Here is a 12580-nt window from a genome sequence, read left to right on the forward strand (position 1 = left end):
AAAATAGGCCTACCACACTGCAATAGGATTCCTATTTTATCTTGAAATATTGGTAAAGAATGGCTCCACAAGCAGAAATTCAAGTATGAGTGACCAGTTTTTAATTGTAAAGTAGGTGCAACATTATTAAAAATGTTACAACACTGCACGACCTGTAATGTTCACAATATTTACAATTACTGTCCTTTACATGAAACCATAAAACCCTATAGAACTTGCATGGACTGAAACAAACTAGTCCTATCACCCACATAAATGCCATCAACCAATTAAAATCAAGTGCACAACATACTTTACATAGTCTACTAATGTAAAGTATACATGTGAGAAAATACAAATTAATGTCAAAACAAAGAGCAAAGTTGGTCATTACAAGACAGTTCAGGAATAAACCAAAGAAAGGCAAAATTAAATATATAAGCACGCATTTTTGATGAATAAAACATTTGTTTTGACATAAAACAGCAAAAAAGCTGACTGAATAGAAAACACAGACAATACCATTAAAACAGTACACATCAATTCAGAAATGGTGAAAAAGTGAGGGAATAAAGACTTAATTTTACATGAAGTATGCATGTTGGACTGCAGTAGACCTCCATGCCATTGCACAAAGGACAGAATTCTAAACAGAATAGAAATGAACATTGGTGGTGTGAAGTGTCTGCCATAATCAAGTTATCACATAACCATGCCTCATCTGCTGTTAAATACAAAAACAGCATCTTGCATATAAAAGCTTTAAGCGGCATTTTTATTAATCCTCTTTACACTGGTAATCTCTTGTATGTGTACTCAATAGAAACCAAGGAATTTTGTACACTATTTTGTACAAGAAAAAGATAAACTGTGCATTAAGTATGCTTGTACATGACAACTTTATACAGTATTTACAATTTGATATTACCATGAAATTTTGCATAATCTATATACACATGAAAATTTGTCAGAAACATTTGGACTGTTAAGTTTTTCATATTCTTGATTTTTTTTTAGTATTGTAGAAAACATCATTTTTTAGGCAAGCAGTAGATAAACTGTAACCATGATCTCACAAGGTTTCTGATGAGCTATCCAGCATATAATCTTTGCTCATTATTGAAGAAACACTGTACCACGGTTCATTAGCACCTTGTAGCATCGTGGATAATTAAGACTTTATATACATACAGTTCCACTCTATAACTATTATCAGTGATGAAGACATTGAACGTTATCTAGAAATTTTTCGCCTCTTGGCTTTTGGTGACTTGACTTGTCTCTCCTTCTGTTGTGTCTGGTGGACCTGTAAAATGTAATTTAAACTATCAATTAACTTATTGAAGATCAGTAAATTTTCAAAATTATGTTTATGATACAAACCAGTGCACCAAAATTACTAACTACAGAATTATTTTGGTTCTTGAACTACAGACATGATAAAAGCCCTTTGTTTATCGTGGCCTATTTTAACCCTTCGGGGATCAACCGTTTATTTCTGATGACGCTTAAATGAATTTTGAGATGACTGTGAGACCAAAACCATGGTGACAAATTTTATGCCGATCATGAATGAAATCTGAAATAATAAATTCCATGTTCTGAACTCAATAAATCTTCATTAAAAATAACTTGTTTGCAGTTTAGCACTCAAGTACAATATCCTTATTCAAATATAAAACAAATTTCTCATCAATTAGATTATTTATTTTCAGTATTTTTTTATTCACCTTGTGTAATTGGTATTAATCATATTTTTTTTAAACTAAAGTGTTGGGTGTATATTTCTGTATGAAATAAAAGAAAAATCCTGGACATTAGTTGCCTTACTGAATTCATGGAAACTAATTAATGTGTAAAAAGGTTCCTCAAGAATCTGCTTTATATTAGTCAAATCAATTAATTTTGAAACAGTATCACAATTTGGCAGATATTAAAGCAATATAATGAGATCCACGCATTTTCTATTTATCAGGTATCAATTATGCCTGTCATTTACCATATATGCCGATGCACAAGACAGTCCTGAACATTAAAAATGTCACCCCAAAACCAGGGGGGTCACCTTATATGCCAAGTTTAAAATCTGAACCTTAACAGGGAAGTCTCAGCATTCCCATCCACCCAGTCATATTTGCAATGCTTCAGTTAAGTTTACATATAATTTTGTTTGTCATCTTTTTGTATTACAAATGCCAATTGCAAATTACAAATTGGGGCAGTACAGTCAACATAGCAGTCAGCATAATACTGTTACAGTGCCAGCGATTGGGACCTGGGTTTGAGTTCTGTGCTGTAAAGAGTTTGTATATTCCCCCATGTCTGCGAGGGTTTCCTCCGGGAGCCCTGGTTTACTCCTACCATTCAAAACATAATGGGGATTGTAGGTCAATTGGGTGGCACGGGTTCTTTGGACAAAAAGGCCTATTAGCATGCTGAATGTCTAAATTTAAACGTAATTAAATGATCAGTAGTATTCAGATGTATCCATAAATAACTGCTGGAAATGAAGATGAAATGTTTCCTTCAGCACTGATATATACATCTAAATAAGGAATTCCCAACACACTCCTTCAATTTTATTATCAAAAATATACATTTGAAGAGTTCCATAAAAGGAGATGAAAAATATTGGATTGACAATGGTCAACATAACATGCTGACAACTAATTACAACAAAATCAACACAGAATATGCAAGAAAGGTTCCCTTCAGGTTAAGTCCAGTTGTCAGAATAATACAAACAGCCAACAAATTACTTTCAATTCCTGATTATCAAATTTTCTCTGCTGAGGTCAGTAAGTGGAACTTGAATGTGAACTTCAATCCTAAACATAAGCACATCCAGATGCTATGACTGAAATAGAATGGAAAATGTTTGGAACAGTTCATGCCACACTGCAATCAGGAAAGTTGAGGTTATATTTTAAATTTCAGCAAATATTTCTCAAAAAATTTCATAGTACAGGTCAAGTATTATGTTCTATAGTCACCAGAGTGAGGCATTTTACATCTCGTTGACAAGTTAGATACAGCACACTTTTGATACGCTTTCTGTTCTTTATAAAAAGTTTTGATACTTCACGTTAATATGGAAACATTTTGCAATTTTCCAGCTCACCATACTCCCATCACAGAGTGAAAATCCAAGTGTTAATTTTTTTCAATGTTTAGCCTGGAAGGATCAGACCAGTGTTGACAGTCATAATGGAATGAATTCCTATCTGTGCACTGCGTAAATTTTAATTTTATTTCACAAAGATGGTTATTTCAGTTCAGCAACAGGAGTGCATCTCAGGAGTTGTGTCTTTTTGCAAGGTAAAAGTGAATAAGACCAGGCTCACAACCTGAAGCAGAGAAGGCAGTAATTTGAAATTCAACTGCAATCTCAGGATTGCAAACCATTTGAGTGAGTATGGCGTTAATAAATAATTTCAGTATCACAATTTGTTGATTTCTCAGTTTCAATGACTTGTACATCAATCTTAGCTCATGATTCAAGATAATAATATTTTGGAATATTGTCATTTATAAACAAATGCTTGCGATATCTTTACATAAGGAATTCTTTCTTTAAGATGAATGTATGAAACAACACATGAAAAAGAATACAATTATGGAATATTTTTTGATTTAACAGAGATCAAAATTCAGACAAGATAGAACGAAACAGGAAAGTAAAAAACTCGCAGGAAATCTGAAATAAATTCAGAAAATGCTGAAAAAATTCAATAGGTTAAGCAGCATTTGTGGAAAGAAAAGATGTTTTAGATTGAAGATCCTCAAAGAACTGGAAAGAGAGAGGGTAGATCCGAGTTGCAAAAAGAGGGATGCATTGTTCAAGGGGAATGCTTGTGGTAGGGTGAAGATTGTCACGGGGAAAGATTGCTGAAGAAGCCATTTGGTTGAAAGTCAGGGTGAGACACAAGACAAAGGAGCATGTCAAACGATGAAATGGAAATCAGAGTTGAAGGAAACATAAGGCGAGAGAAAAGCATTGAGTTTAATGTTACAGATGGATGCCCCTCAGAAGGCTGGAACATTACAGCTCAGAAAGAAAATAGGCCGTTCAGTCCTTCTAGTCTGTACTAAACTGTTATTCAGCCGAGTCCCATTGACCTGCATCCAGTCCATAGATCTCCATACACCTCCCATTCATGTACTTGGCCCATATTTTTTCTTAAATGTTAAAATTGAGCCCAAATTCACCACTTCAGCTGGCAGCTTGTTCCACACTCCCACTACTCTGTGTGAAGAAGCTCCCCTAAACCTTTTCCCTTTCACCCTTAAGCCATATCCTCTGGTTTGTATCTCACCTCAGGGGAAAAAGCCAACTTCCATTTACTCTACCTGTACCCTTCATAATTTTGCATACTTCCATCAAATTTCCCCTCATTATTCTGCATTTCAGGGAACAAAGTCCTAAACGGTTTAACCTTCCCTGCAGCTCAGTTCCTGAAGTCTGGGCAACATCCAAGCAAATTTTTTCTGCACTCTTTGTATCTTATTGATATCTTTCCTATAGTTAGTTGACTAAAACTGCACAATAGTCCAAAATTTGGCCTCACCAATGTCATTATACAACTTGAACATCAAATCCCAACTCCTATACTTAATACTTTGATTATGAAGGCCAATATGCCAAAAGTTCTCTTTACAACTCTAGCTGCCTGTGACACCACTTTCAGGAAATTATGTATCTGTGTTCCCAGATCCCTCTGTTCTGCCACACTCCTCAGTGCCTTACTATTTACTGTGTATGTCCCACCTAGGTTTGTCTTCCAAAATGCAACACCTCATTCTTATCTGCTTTAAATTCTATCTGCCATTTTTTAGCCCATTTTTACAGCTGGTTCAGATCTCTTTGCAAGCTTTAAAAGCCTTTCTCGCTTTTCACAATGCCTCCAATCTTTGTGGCATATGCAAACTTGCTGATCCAATTTATCACATTATCATCCAGATCATGAATATAGATGACAAACAACAATGGTCCCAGCACTGATCCCTGAGACACCCCACTAGACACAGGCCTCCAGTCTGAGAAGCAATATCCACTGCAACTCTCTGGCTTCACCCATACAGCAAATCCAATTTACTACCTCACCATGAACCTTACTGACTAACCTCCCATGTGGGACTTTGTCAAAAGCCTTACCAAAGTCCACACAGACAACATCCACAGCCTTTCCTTCATCAAATTTCCTGGTAACTTCTTTGAAAAACTCGATAAGATTGGTTAAATACGACCTACCATGCACAAAGCCATGTTGACTATCTCTAATCAGTCCCTGGCTCTCAAATACTTGAATATCCAATCTCTAAGGCCAACTTCCAATAATTTACCTCCTACAGGCATTAATAAGCTCATTGGCTTATAATTTCAGGGTTACTTTTGGAGCCTTTTTTTAAACATCAGAACAATATGGGGTACCCTCTAATCCTCCAGCACCTTACCCGTGGCTAAAGACAATTTAAATATTTCTGCCAGGGCCCCTGAAATTTCTACATTAACCGCCCTCAAGGACTGATGGAATATGTTGTCAGGTCCTGGGGATTTATTCACCCTTATTTGCTTTAAGACAGCAAGCACTTCCTTCTCTTTAATCTGCGTTGGTTCCATGAACTCGCTGCTTGTTTTTCTTACTTCCCTCAATTCGGTGTCAGTTTCCTGAATAAATGCTGATGCACAAAAAAAAACACTAAGATCCCTCCTATCTCTCTGGCTCCACACAAAGCAGACCAATCTGATCTTCATGGGGACCAATTTTATTCCTTATTATCCTTTTGTTCTTAATATGCCCTAGAAACCCTTTGGATTTTCCTTCACATTGTCTGACCAAGCAACCTCCTGCTCATGTTTTTTTTTTCAACTTTTATACTTCTCAAGTAACTCATTTCTTCTGTGCTGCCTATAACTGCTAACCAAACCAGATTTCCAGTATCCCTTGAAAACCAAGGTTTCCCTATACCTGTTGACTTTTTCTTTAATCCTAACAGGAACATACAAACTTTGTACTCTCAAAAATTCTCTGTTGTAGGCCTTCCACTTACCGAACACATCCTTGCCAGAAAATATGTCCTAATCCAAGCTTTTTAGACCCTTTCTCATTTCCTCAAAATTGACCTTTCTCCAGTTTAGAATCTTAACCCAAGGACCAGGGCTATCTTTATCCATAATTAACTTGAAACTAATGGCATTATTATCATAGGATCCAAAATGATGCTCAAGTCTATAATGGGCAATGTTAGAACAAAGGAGGGGACCTTAGATGGTCAACATGAAGAGGGAAGCAAAATTAAACTGACTGGCAACTGAACACAGCTACTCCCATAAAATGGTCACCCAATCTATGGTTGGTTTCTCTCACAATGGGAAGACATCATGAGCACCAAATGACAATGGATTAGAGAATATGCAAGTGAATGCAGAGACATTACTGCTTGGACTTCGTCAGGAATGGCAATTTGGTAACAAGAATGATGTTCCCAGCCAAATGCAACATTGCACTGAATAATGCAGAGTGCTGCACTGTAATAATGAGATGCAGATCAGTTTTTAGCATTGATTAACAATTAATGTCAACTATTTGCTCCTTGGTAATTTCCTTGCTGCGTTGGTACTCCTAGCATATTACAGATTAAATTTACCTCCACTGCAACAAGTGAATGAAGATAATCAATGGTAAAAACTGATGTGCATCACATGATCAGAGTACAGCTCTCTGCATTATGGGGCAATTTTCTGATGCAATATCCTGATTCTTTCCCAATTTATATCACGTTGTGCAATCAATCCATGTTTGTCGAAGTGGTGATGAATTTTCTTAACTTTTATTGTTACTCTAACCTTCCCCACCAGCAGGCAAATGTGGCGTGCTCTGTAGTACAAGGTACCATTCTACTTTTTTTTTTGAAAATTCATTTACGTACATTTTAACCAATACATCTATGAGCTTCTAAATTGTTCTTGATGTGTTGCTCAAGGGGAAGGGTGGCAACAAGGTGGGTGGACAATGGAAACATAATCCGTTCATTCAACTGATTCTTGCATTCTTGTCTAAAAATAACCTTGTTTTAAATTGCTTTATGAAACCAACCTGAGACTTGCCTAAAAACAGTGCGAGAATCAAATACCTGATGAAATGACATTTGACAAAAGTCACAAGACCAAAATAGGAGCAATATTTCAACTTCCATGGGGAAAAAAATTGAAACACAATTAAAATTGTTGCGATAACTAAAAAGACACAGATGTGTAACTACCAATGTAGTTAAAAAATATAAGAATCAAAATTACATTACTTAAATTCTTATCATTCCTCTTAGGAAATGTATGTAATTTAGATCATTAAAAAAAATTCTAATCTGTAGATAACAAAAAAAATGAGTATTTGGTAGATCATATTTAACTGAAAGTTTTTCAAAGGAAATGAGAATTCCTCGACAAATAAATCTTTAAAACATTTAATGCCCAAGCTATACCATTCTTTAAAAGTTGCATCAATCATGGAAGGTTTAAAGAAATAGAAAAAATAGGATTTGAGTTTTTAAATTGAGTTTTTGAAGTAAATCTCAGTTGAATTCACTGCCTAATTGCCTCCAGTTACCAAGAAATTTTTTTTGACAGAGTAACTGAGAAACCAAAGTGGGAAATGCAGACAAAGTTTGATAATGCATCACAAAATAGGCTTGCCAATTTTGAAAGTGGCAGAACAAGTTGGGAAAGTTGTTGAGAAAATGCTGGAAACTTAAGTGAAAAATGAGAAGATGGAGGGATGCTATTCAGTCAACATTTTGGGTCAGTCTTAATAAAGGGTTCTGATCAAAAATGTGAAATGAGCATTTCTATCCATAGATACAGCCTGACCACCTGTGTCCTTCCAGCTTCTCTTTGCTCTCACAAGAGATTTAACAAAATGATTCCAGGGTCTTTTTGTTTAAAAGAGACTTCAGTTACTTGTTTACTTGCTTGTTGATGAGGTTATGAGCAGATCTGATGCTCATTTAAATTAAAAAGAGCCGTGAATGTTTGCAGAAAGGTCAAGAATCTGGGGACACAAAATAAAAATGATGGCAGAAATCAAACGAAAAATGAATTAAAAAAAATTATCTAAAATATGTCTGGAATGCACTACAGGGATTGTAGTGGTAGCAGATTAAAGTGCAGCATCTGAAAGGAAAAATTTACTCAGCCCTTGGGAGTCAGACTATCTGTATTGCTCTTGCATCAACCTTGGATGAAACTGAAGGGCTGAATGGCCTCTTGCGCTCTATCCATTCTGTGATCAAGTCAAAGCTAAATGCATCAGAATTTAATCACTCATCTTTGTGAACAGTATAGCTCAGAGAAAAAAAAAAATCACAAATATATACCGGGGTCACAGCATTGGAAGTGCAAGTTTGCTTGTTTGACTTTATAGAAAATTATAAAAAATGCAAACTCAGCTCAAAAGAGCTCTACTCATTTTGAAATATTAACACAGTTCCTTCTATTAATTGGCCACATGCATATAACTATTTCAAGTTTTTTTTTTAAGTTAAATCCAAATAAAATTAATCAATTTAAAATGACTCATTATTAAGTGTATAATATGTTGTTTATTTTTAATAACTCAAATAATTGGCTAATAATAATTGTAACCTATTAAAAATGATATTATTCACATGTGCTAGCCCTGCTTTTGAAATAGGTACTTCATCAAGGCAAAGAAAAGTTCAATTGAACGAAATATTCAGATTACTGGAGTTTTTTCATAATATATTCAATGGTATATATTTTAAAATCCTGTGTAATACATGTTAAAAGATTCTAGCTGGGAAAGCAATTCAGATTCTTGAGAAATGCCTCATGAAAATATTAAAGATTTTAAAATATAACAAATTGCAGGTCAAACAACCCCTTTGTGTACCACATTTACTAAAGCATATTATTTTAAAATGAAAGTAAATTATACAAATTGATCAATACAGCATTATTTTTCAATTCATTTTAAATAGTTAACTTGTACATGGTTAGTCTCCTGGTTATTTACCAGCCTTTATTTCATTAGATTTCTAATATTTCAAAATAATGGTAACTGTGGTCAACTGAAACATTTCTTGTGCATGATATTTACCACACAAGGACATGAGAAACAAAAGGTCATCTTATGTTCAATTCTCTGCTGATCCCTTCTCAATTTCATAGTTCTGCATGCAGTCATAGACTGAACAGATTGCATTCCAGACAAAATGCTGGAGGAACTCAGTGGGTCAGGCAGCATCCATAGAATGCAATAGTCACTGTTCCCATGGTGGATGATTTAAAGATTACTTCTCTTCAGAAACCCAACTCAATTTTTTTTGGCCTGGGTTTCAAAGCACAAGCACACTTCTTGTATTACTTACTTTGCAAGCCCTAATTATTTCATTATAATGATTTTTTTTTAACTTTAATGCACACAACAAATTGAATTTAAAGAGCTTCCTCTCTAAAATTTTAAAAATATACAGCATAGCCCATGAGCTTGTGCCACCCAAACACCTTGATTAACCTACAACCCCCAAATGTTTTCAAGAGAGGAAACGGGGACCTGGAGGAAACCCACACAGACATGGGGAAAAAGTAGAAACCTTTTACAGATAGAGCTGGATTCAAACCTGGGTCACTGGCACTGTAATAAACTGTCTATCCTGTACTGTTTTGTGTCACTGATCAATGCTAAGAACTGGCTGACAAATATTAAAGTGAAAATAGGAAAAAAAAAGGTGGCACACCTTGCAAAGAGCCATTATTTAAAACAAATCAACACTTTGGAACACTAAAGGGATTAAAAACAGGTTAATGGACCCAACCCAAACAAGGGGGAAAACGTGGCCATATGGTAATGGAACTATTTAAATGAAATTCAGTCTAAATCTTGAAAAGAGCTATCCTGAATGACTTCTTTTACTTTTAACCTTTGATTAAAAAAAAAGGGGTAGTTTTACTACACAAAATCTGGGTTTTTGACCCAATTTATCCATGCTGAGCATGTTGTTGACCAAACCTGGTTCTATTTGCTTGTGTTTGGCAAATATCATTCTGAATCTTTTCTGTCCATGCACTTGACTAAATGTCCATTTAAAAAAAAAATATTTTTTCCTTTTCCGTAAATATATTCATACAATCGTTAAACTTTTATACACATCAAATATATTAAATGTTTTTTAAAAATCCCCTTTTTCCCTCCCCCACCATAAAAAAATACGAAAATATAGCTTCACATACTGTCAGAGCCCTCATTTTTTTTTCCCATGATTCTCTTTCTGGGATATCACATATTTACATACATTCATTGGGAGATTGAAGGGTCAAATTTATAACTGGACCCTTACATAACCCAAGTATGGTTGCCATATCTTAACGAATGTATCATGTTTATTTTTTAAGTTATAAGTCATTTTCTCCATGGGCATATAGCAATTGAGCAAAAAGTTGGGGAGAGTCGAACTTCCAGGTGATTGCTATACACTTCTTGGTCACAGCCTGGGCTACTTTAACAAAACAAATTTGAAATGTAGTCAGTTTATTGCTCCCTTCCGTAAAATTTCCCAGAAGGTACAGCTCTGGGTTTTATGTTACTCTTGTAATGTTTCAGCAATATCATGCCAGAATGATCTTGGCTTCACACACAACCATGTAGAATGTAAGAAGATTCCAATTTTAATGCCACATCTAAAGCACATTTCATATTTTGATTTGCCTAGTTTTTGTGGCGAGATATAGTTTATGTAAGAAATTAGACTGAACCAATCTATATCTCACATTTATTGTTGATGTCATACTATCCAAACACCAATCAGACCATCAATCCTCTGGTATTATAATACCTAGATCTGACTCCCACCTCTCCCTCAACCTTTGTAGGTGCGGCGTTACACTTTCACTTGCAGAACAGAATACATGCGAGTTATAAATTTAGGTATATTTCTCAGTCAAAGCATCCCCTCCACTTCATTGCTTGAGAGTGAGATCCCATCTCTCTTGCAAGAACCTTAACTGAAGAAAGCAGTAGAAAGTTCCATTTGACAAATCATATTTCTGTTTTAATTGTTCAAAGGACATTCATTGTCCTTCCTCATAACAATCTTCAATATACCCAATTCCTTTCTCATAATACATATTTAGAATACTATTACCCAAGTTTATGGGCAAAAATTCATTCATGCACACTGGTGGTTTTGGCGATATTCCCCATTTTTTCCCCCAATACATTAATCGCATGGCAAATTTTAATATGCATTAAAGTGGGGTTATGTTATTTTTGTTATTAATTTGACATTCCATTGTAAATAAAATCCTTCACTGCCCTCTCCATCACTCCCTTGCGGACTTTTGATCTTCCTCAGTTTTGTGTTTCTGGGCCTAATTTTTCTTACCCATCATTCCTTTATTTTTAGCACGTAAAATTTTGGCTTGATGACTCTGAATCAATCTTCACAGAGAGCTCTTTCAACACACATCTCACTAGGTCCTTCGCATGGCCACGCCCCTCTAAGTGTCTATTTTAAACATTACAAGTGTACTTGCCTGTACCTCTGGCAGCTCATTCCAAATATACACCTCCCTCAGTTTTAAATCTTTCCCCTCTCACCTTAAACCTACAGCCTCTAGTTTTAGATTCCCCTCCCCTGTGTGTGCCCTTCATGATTTTATAAGCCTCTCAGGTACCCCTCAGCTTCCAATGCTTCAGGAAGAAAAGTAGAAACACAGAAATGCTGGAGAAACTCAGCAGCATCCACAGGAGGTGAACGTATATAACTGATGTTTCAGGTTTCAGCCCTTCTTCGAGATATGAGTAAAAAGCACACAGGCGTCTGAATTAAAAGTCCAGGGAGAAGGAAAGAAAAGGCCGTGGAAGGAGTAGAGACCAACAGACAAATGGTGTTAATTGGAAATGGATAGGAGGACAGGAAATAGGAAAAGTGAATTTTGATGGGGGAGTGGGGGATTTGGCTCTGAGTGAAGAGCTGGAGGAAAGAAGACAGGTAAAAGGGAAGAGAGGCAAAGCTTGAGGAGAAGAGACATTGGGATAGATAATGGGAGCTAACAGAAAATGAAGTTCATTGTCATGCCACCTGGTGGGAGGGTACACAAACAGAATATGAGGAGTGTTTCCTCCAATTTGCGGATGGCCTATGTCTAGCAGTGCATGAGACCATGGACAGATTTTTAAAAATATAGTAATATCATAAGATTGCTATAATATGAACATTTGCACTGTGACGCTGCCGCAAAATACCAAATTTCACAACTTGTTCATGACAATAAATTCTGATTCTGAGACTGGATGCAGACTAGGAGATCACTTGATTAAGCACCTCATCCACTATAAATAGCGGGGATCTCCTAGAGGCTACACATTTCAATTCCCCACTCCATTCCTTTACCGACATGTCTGTCCCTAAACTTTGCATATACAGGCTCCAAATTTGTACTAAAGTTTAATATTTATTTCTCAAATTATATTAATTTTCTCCAAAGGTATACAATTTTGAATTTCCAAATGCCATCTTTCCATACCCAAATGTGCATCTGATTTCCAAGTCTCTGCAATACACTTCCTTGCCACTGCTAAAG

General features: G+C 35.7%; 1 protein-coding gene and 1 long non-coding RNA gene across 5 annotated transcripts in view; one reads left to right on the forward strand and one right to left on the reverse strand.

The window, feature by feature from the left end:
• LOC138761958 (uncharacterized) overlaps nt 1-12580 on the forward strand; it is an 82365-nt gene that overhangs the window by 48366 nt on the left and 21419 nt on the right. The gene's annotated exons all lie outside the window — the stretch shown is intronic.
• mbd5 (methyl-CpG binding domain protein 5) overlaps nt 79-12580 on the reverse strand; it is a 245907-nt gene continuing 233405 nt past the window's right edge. For all 4 annotated transcript variants that reach the window (XM_069934982.1, XM_069934979.1, XM_069934980.1 and 1 more), the window contains one exon: nt 79-1285. In XM_069934982.1, the coding sequence (XP_069791083.1) occupies nt 1214-1285 (72 nt within the window). In that variant the 3' untranslated portion in view covers nt 79-1213. The remainder of the gene's footprint in view (nt 1286-12580) is intronic.

This window comes from Narcine bancroftii, chromosome 4 (assembly GCF_036971445.1).
Source record: "Narcine bancroftii isolate sNarBan1 chromosome 4, sNarBan1.hap1, whole genome shotgun sequence".
NCBI classification, from domain to species: Eukaryota; Metazoa; Chordata; class Chondrichthyes; order Torpediniformes; family Narcinidae; genus Narcine; species Narcine bancroftii.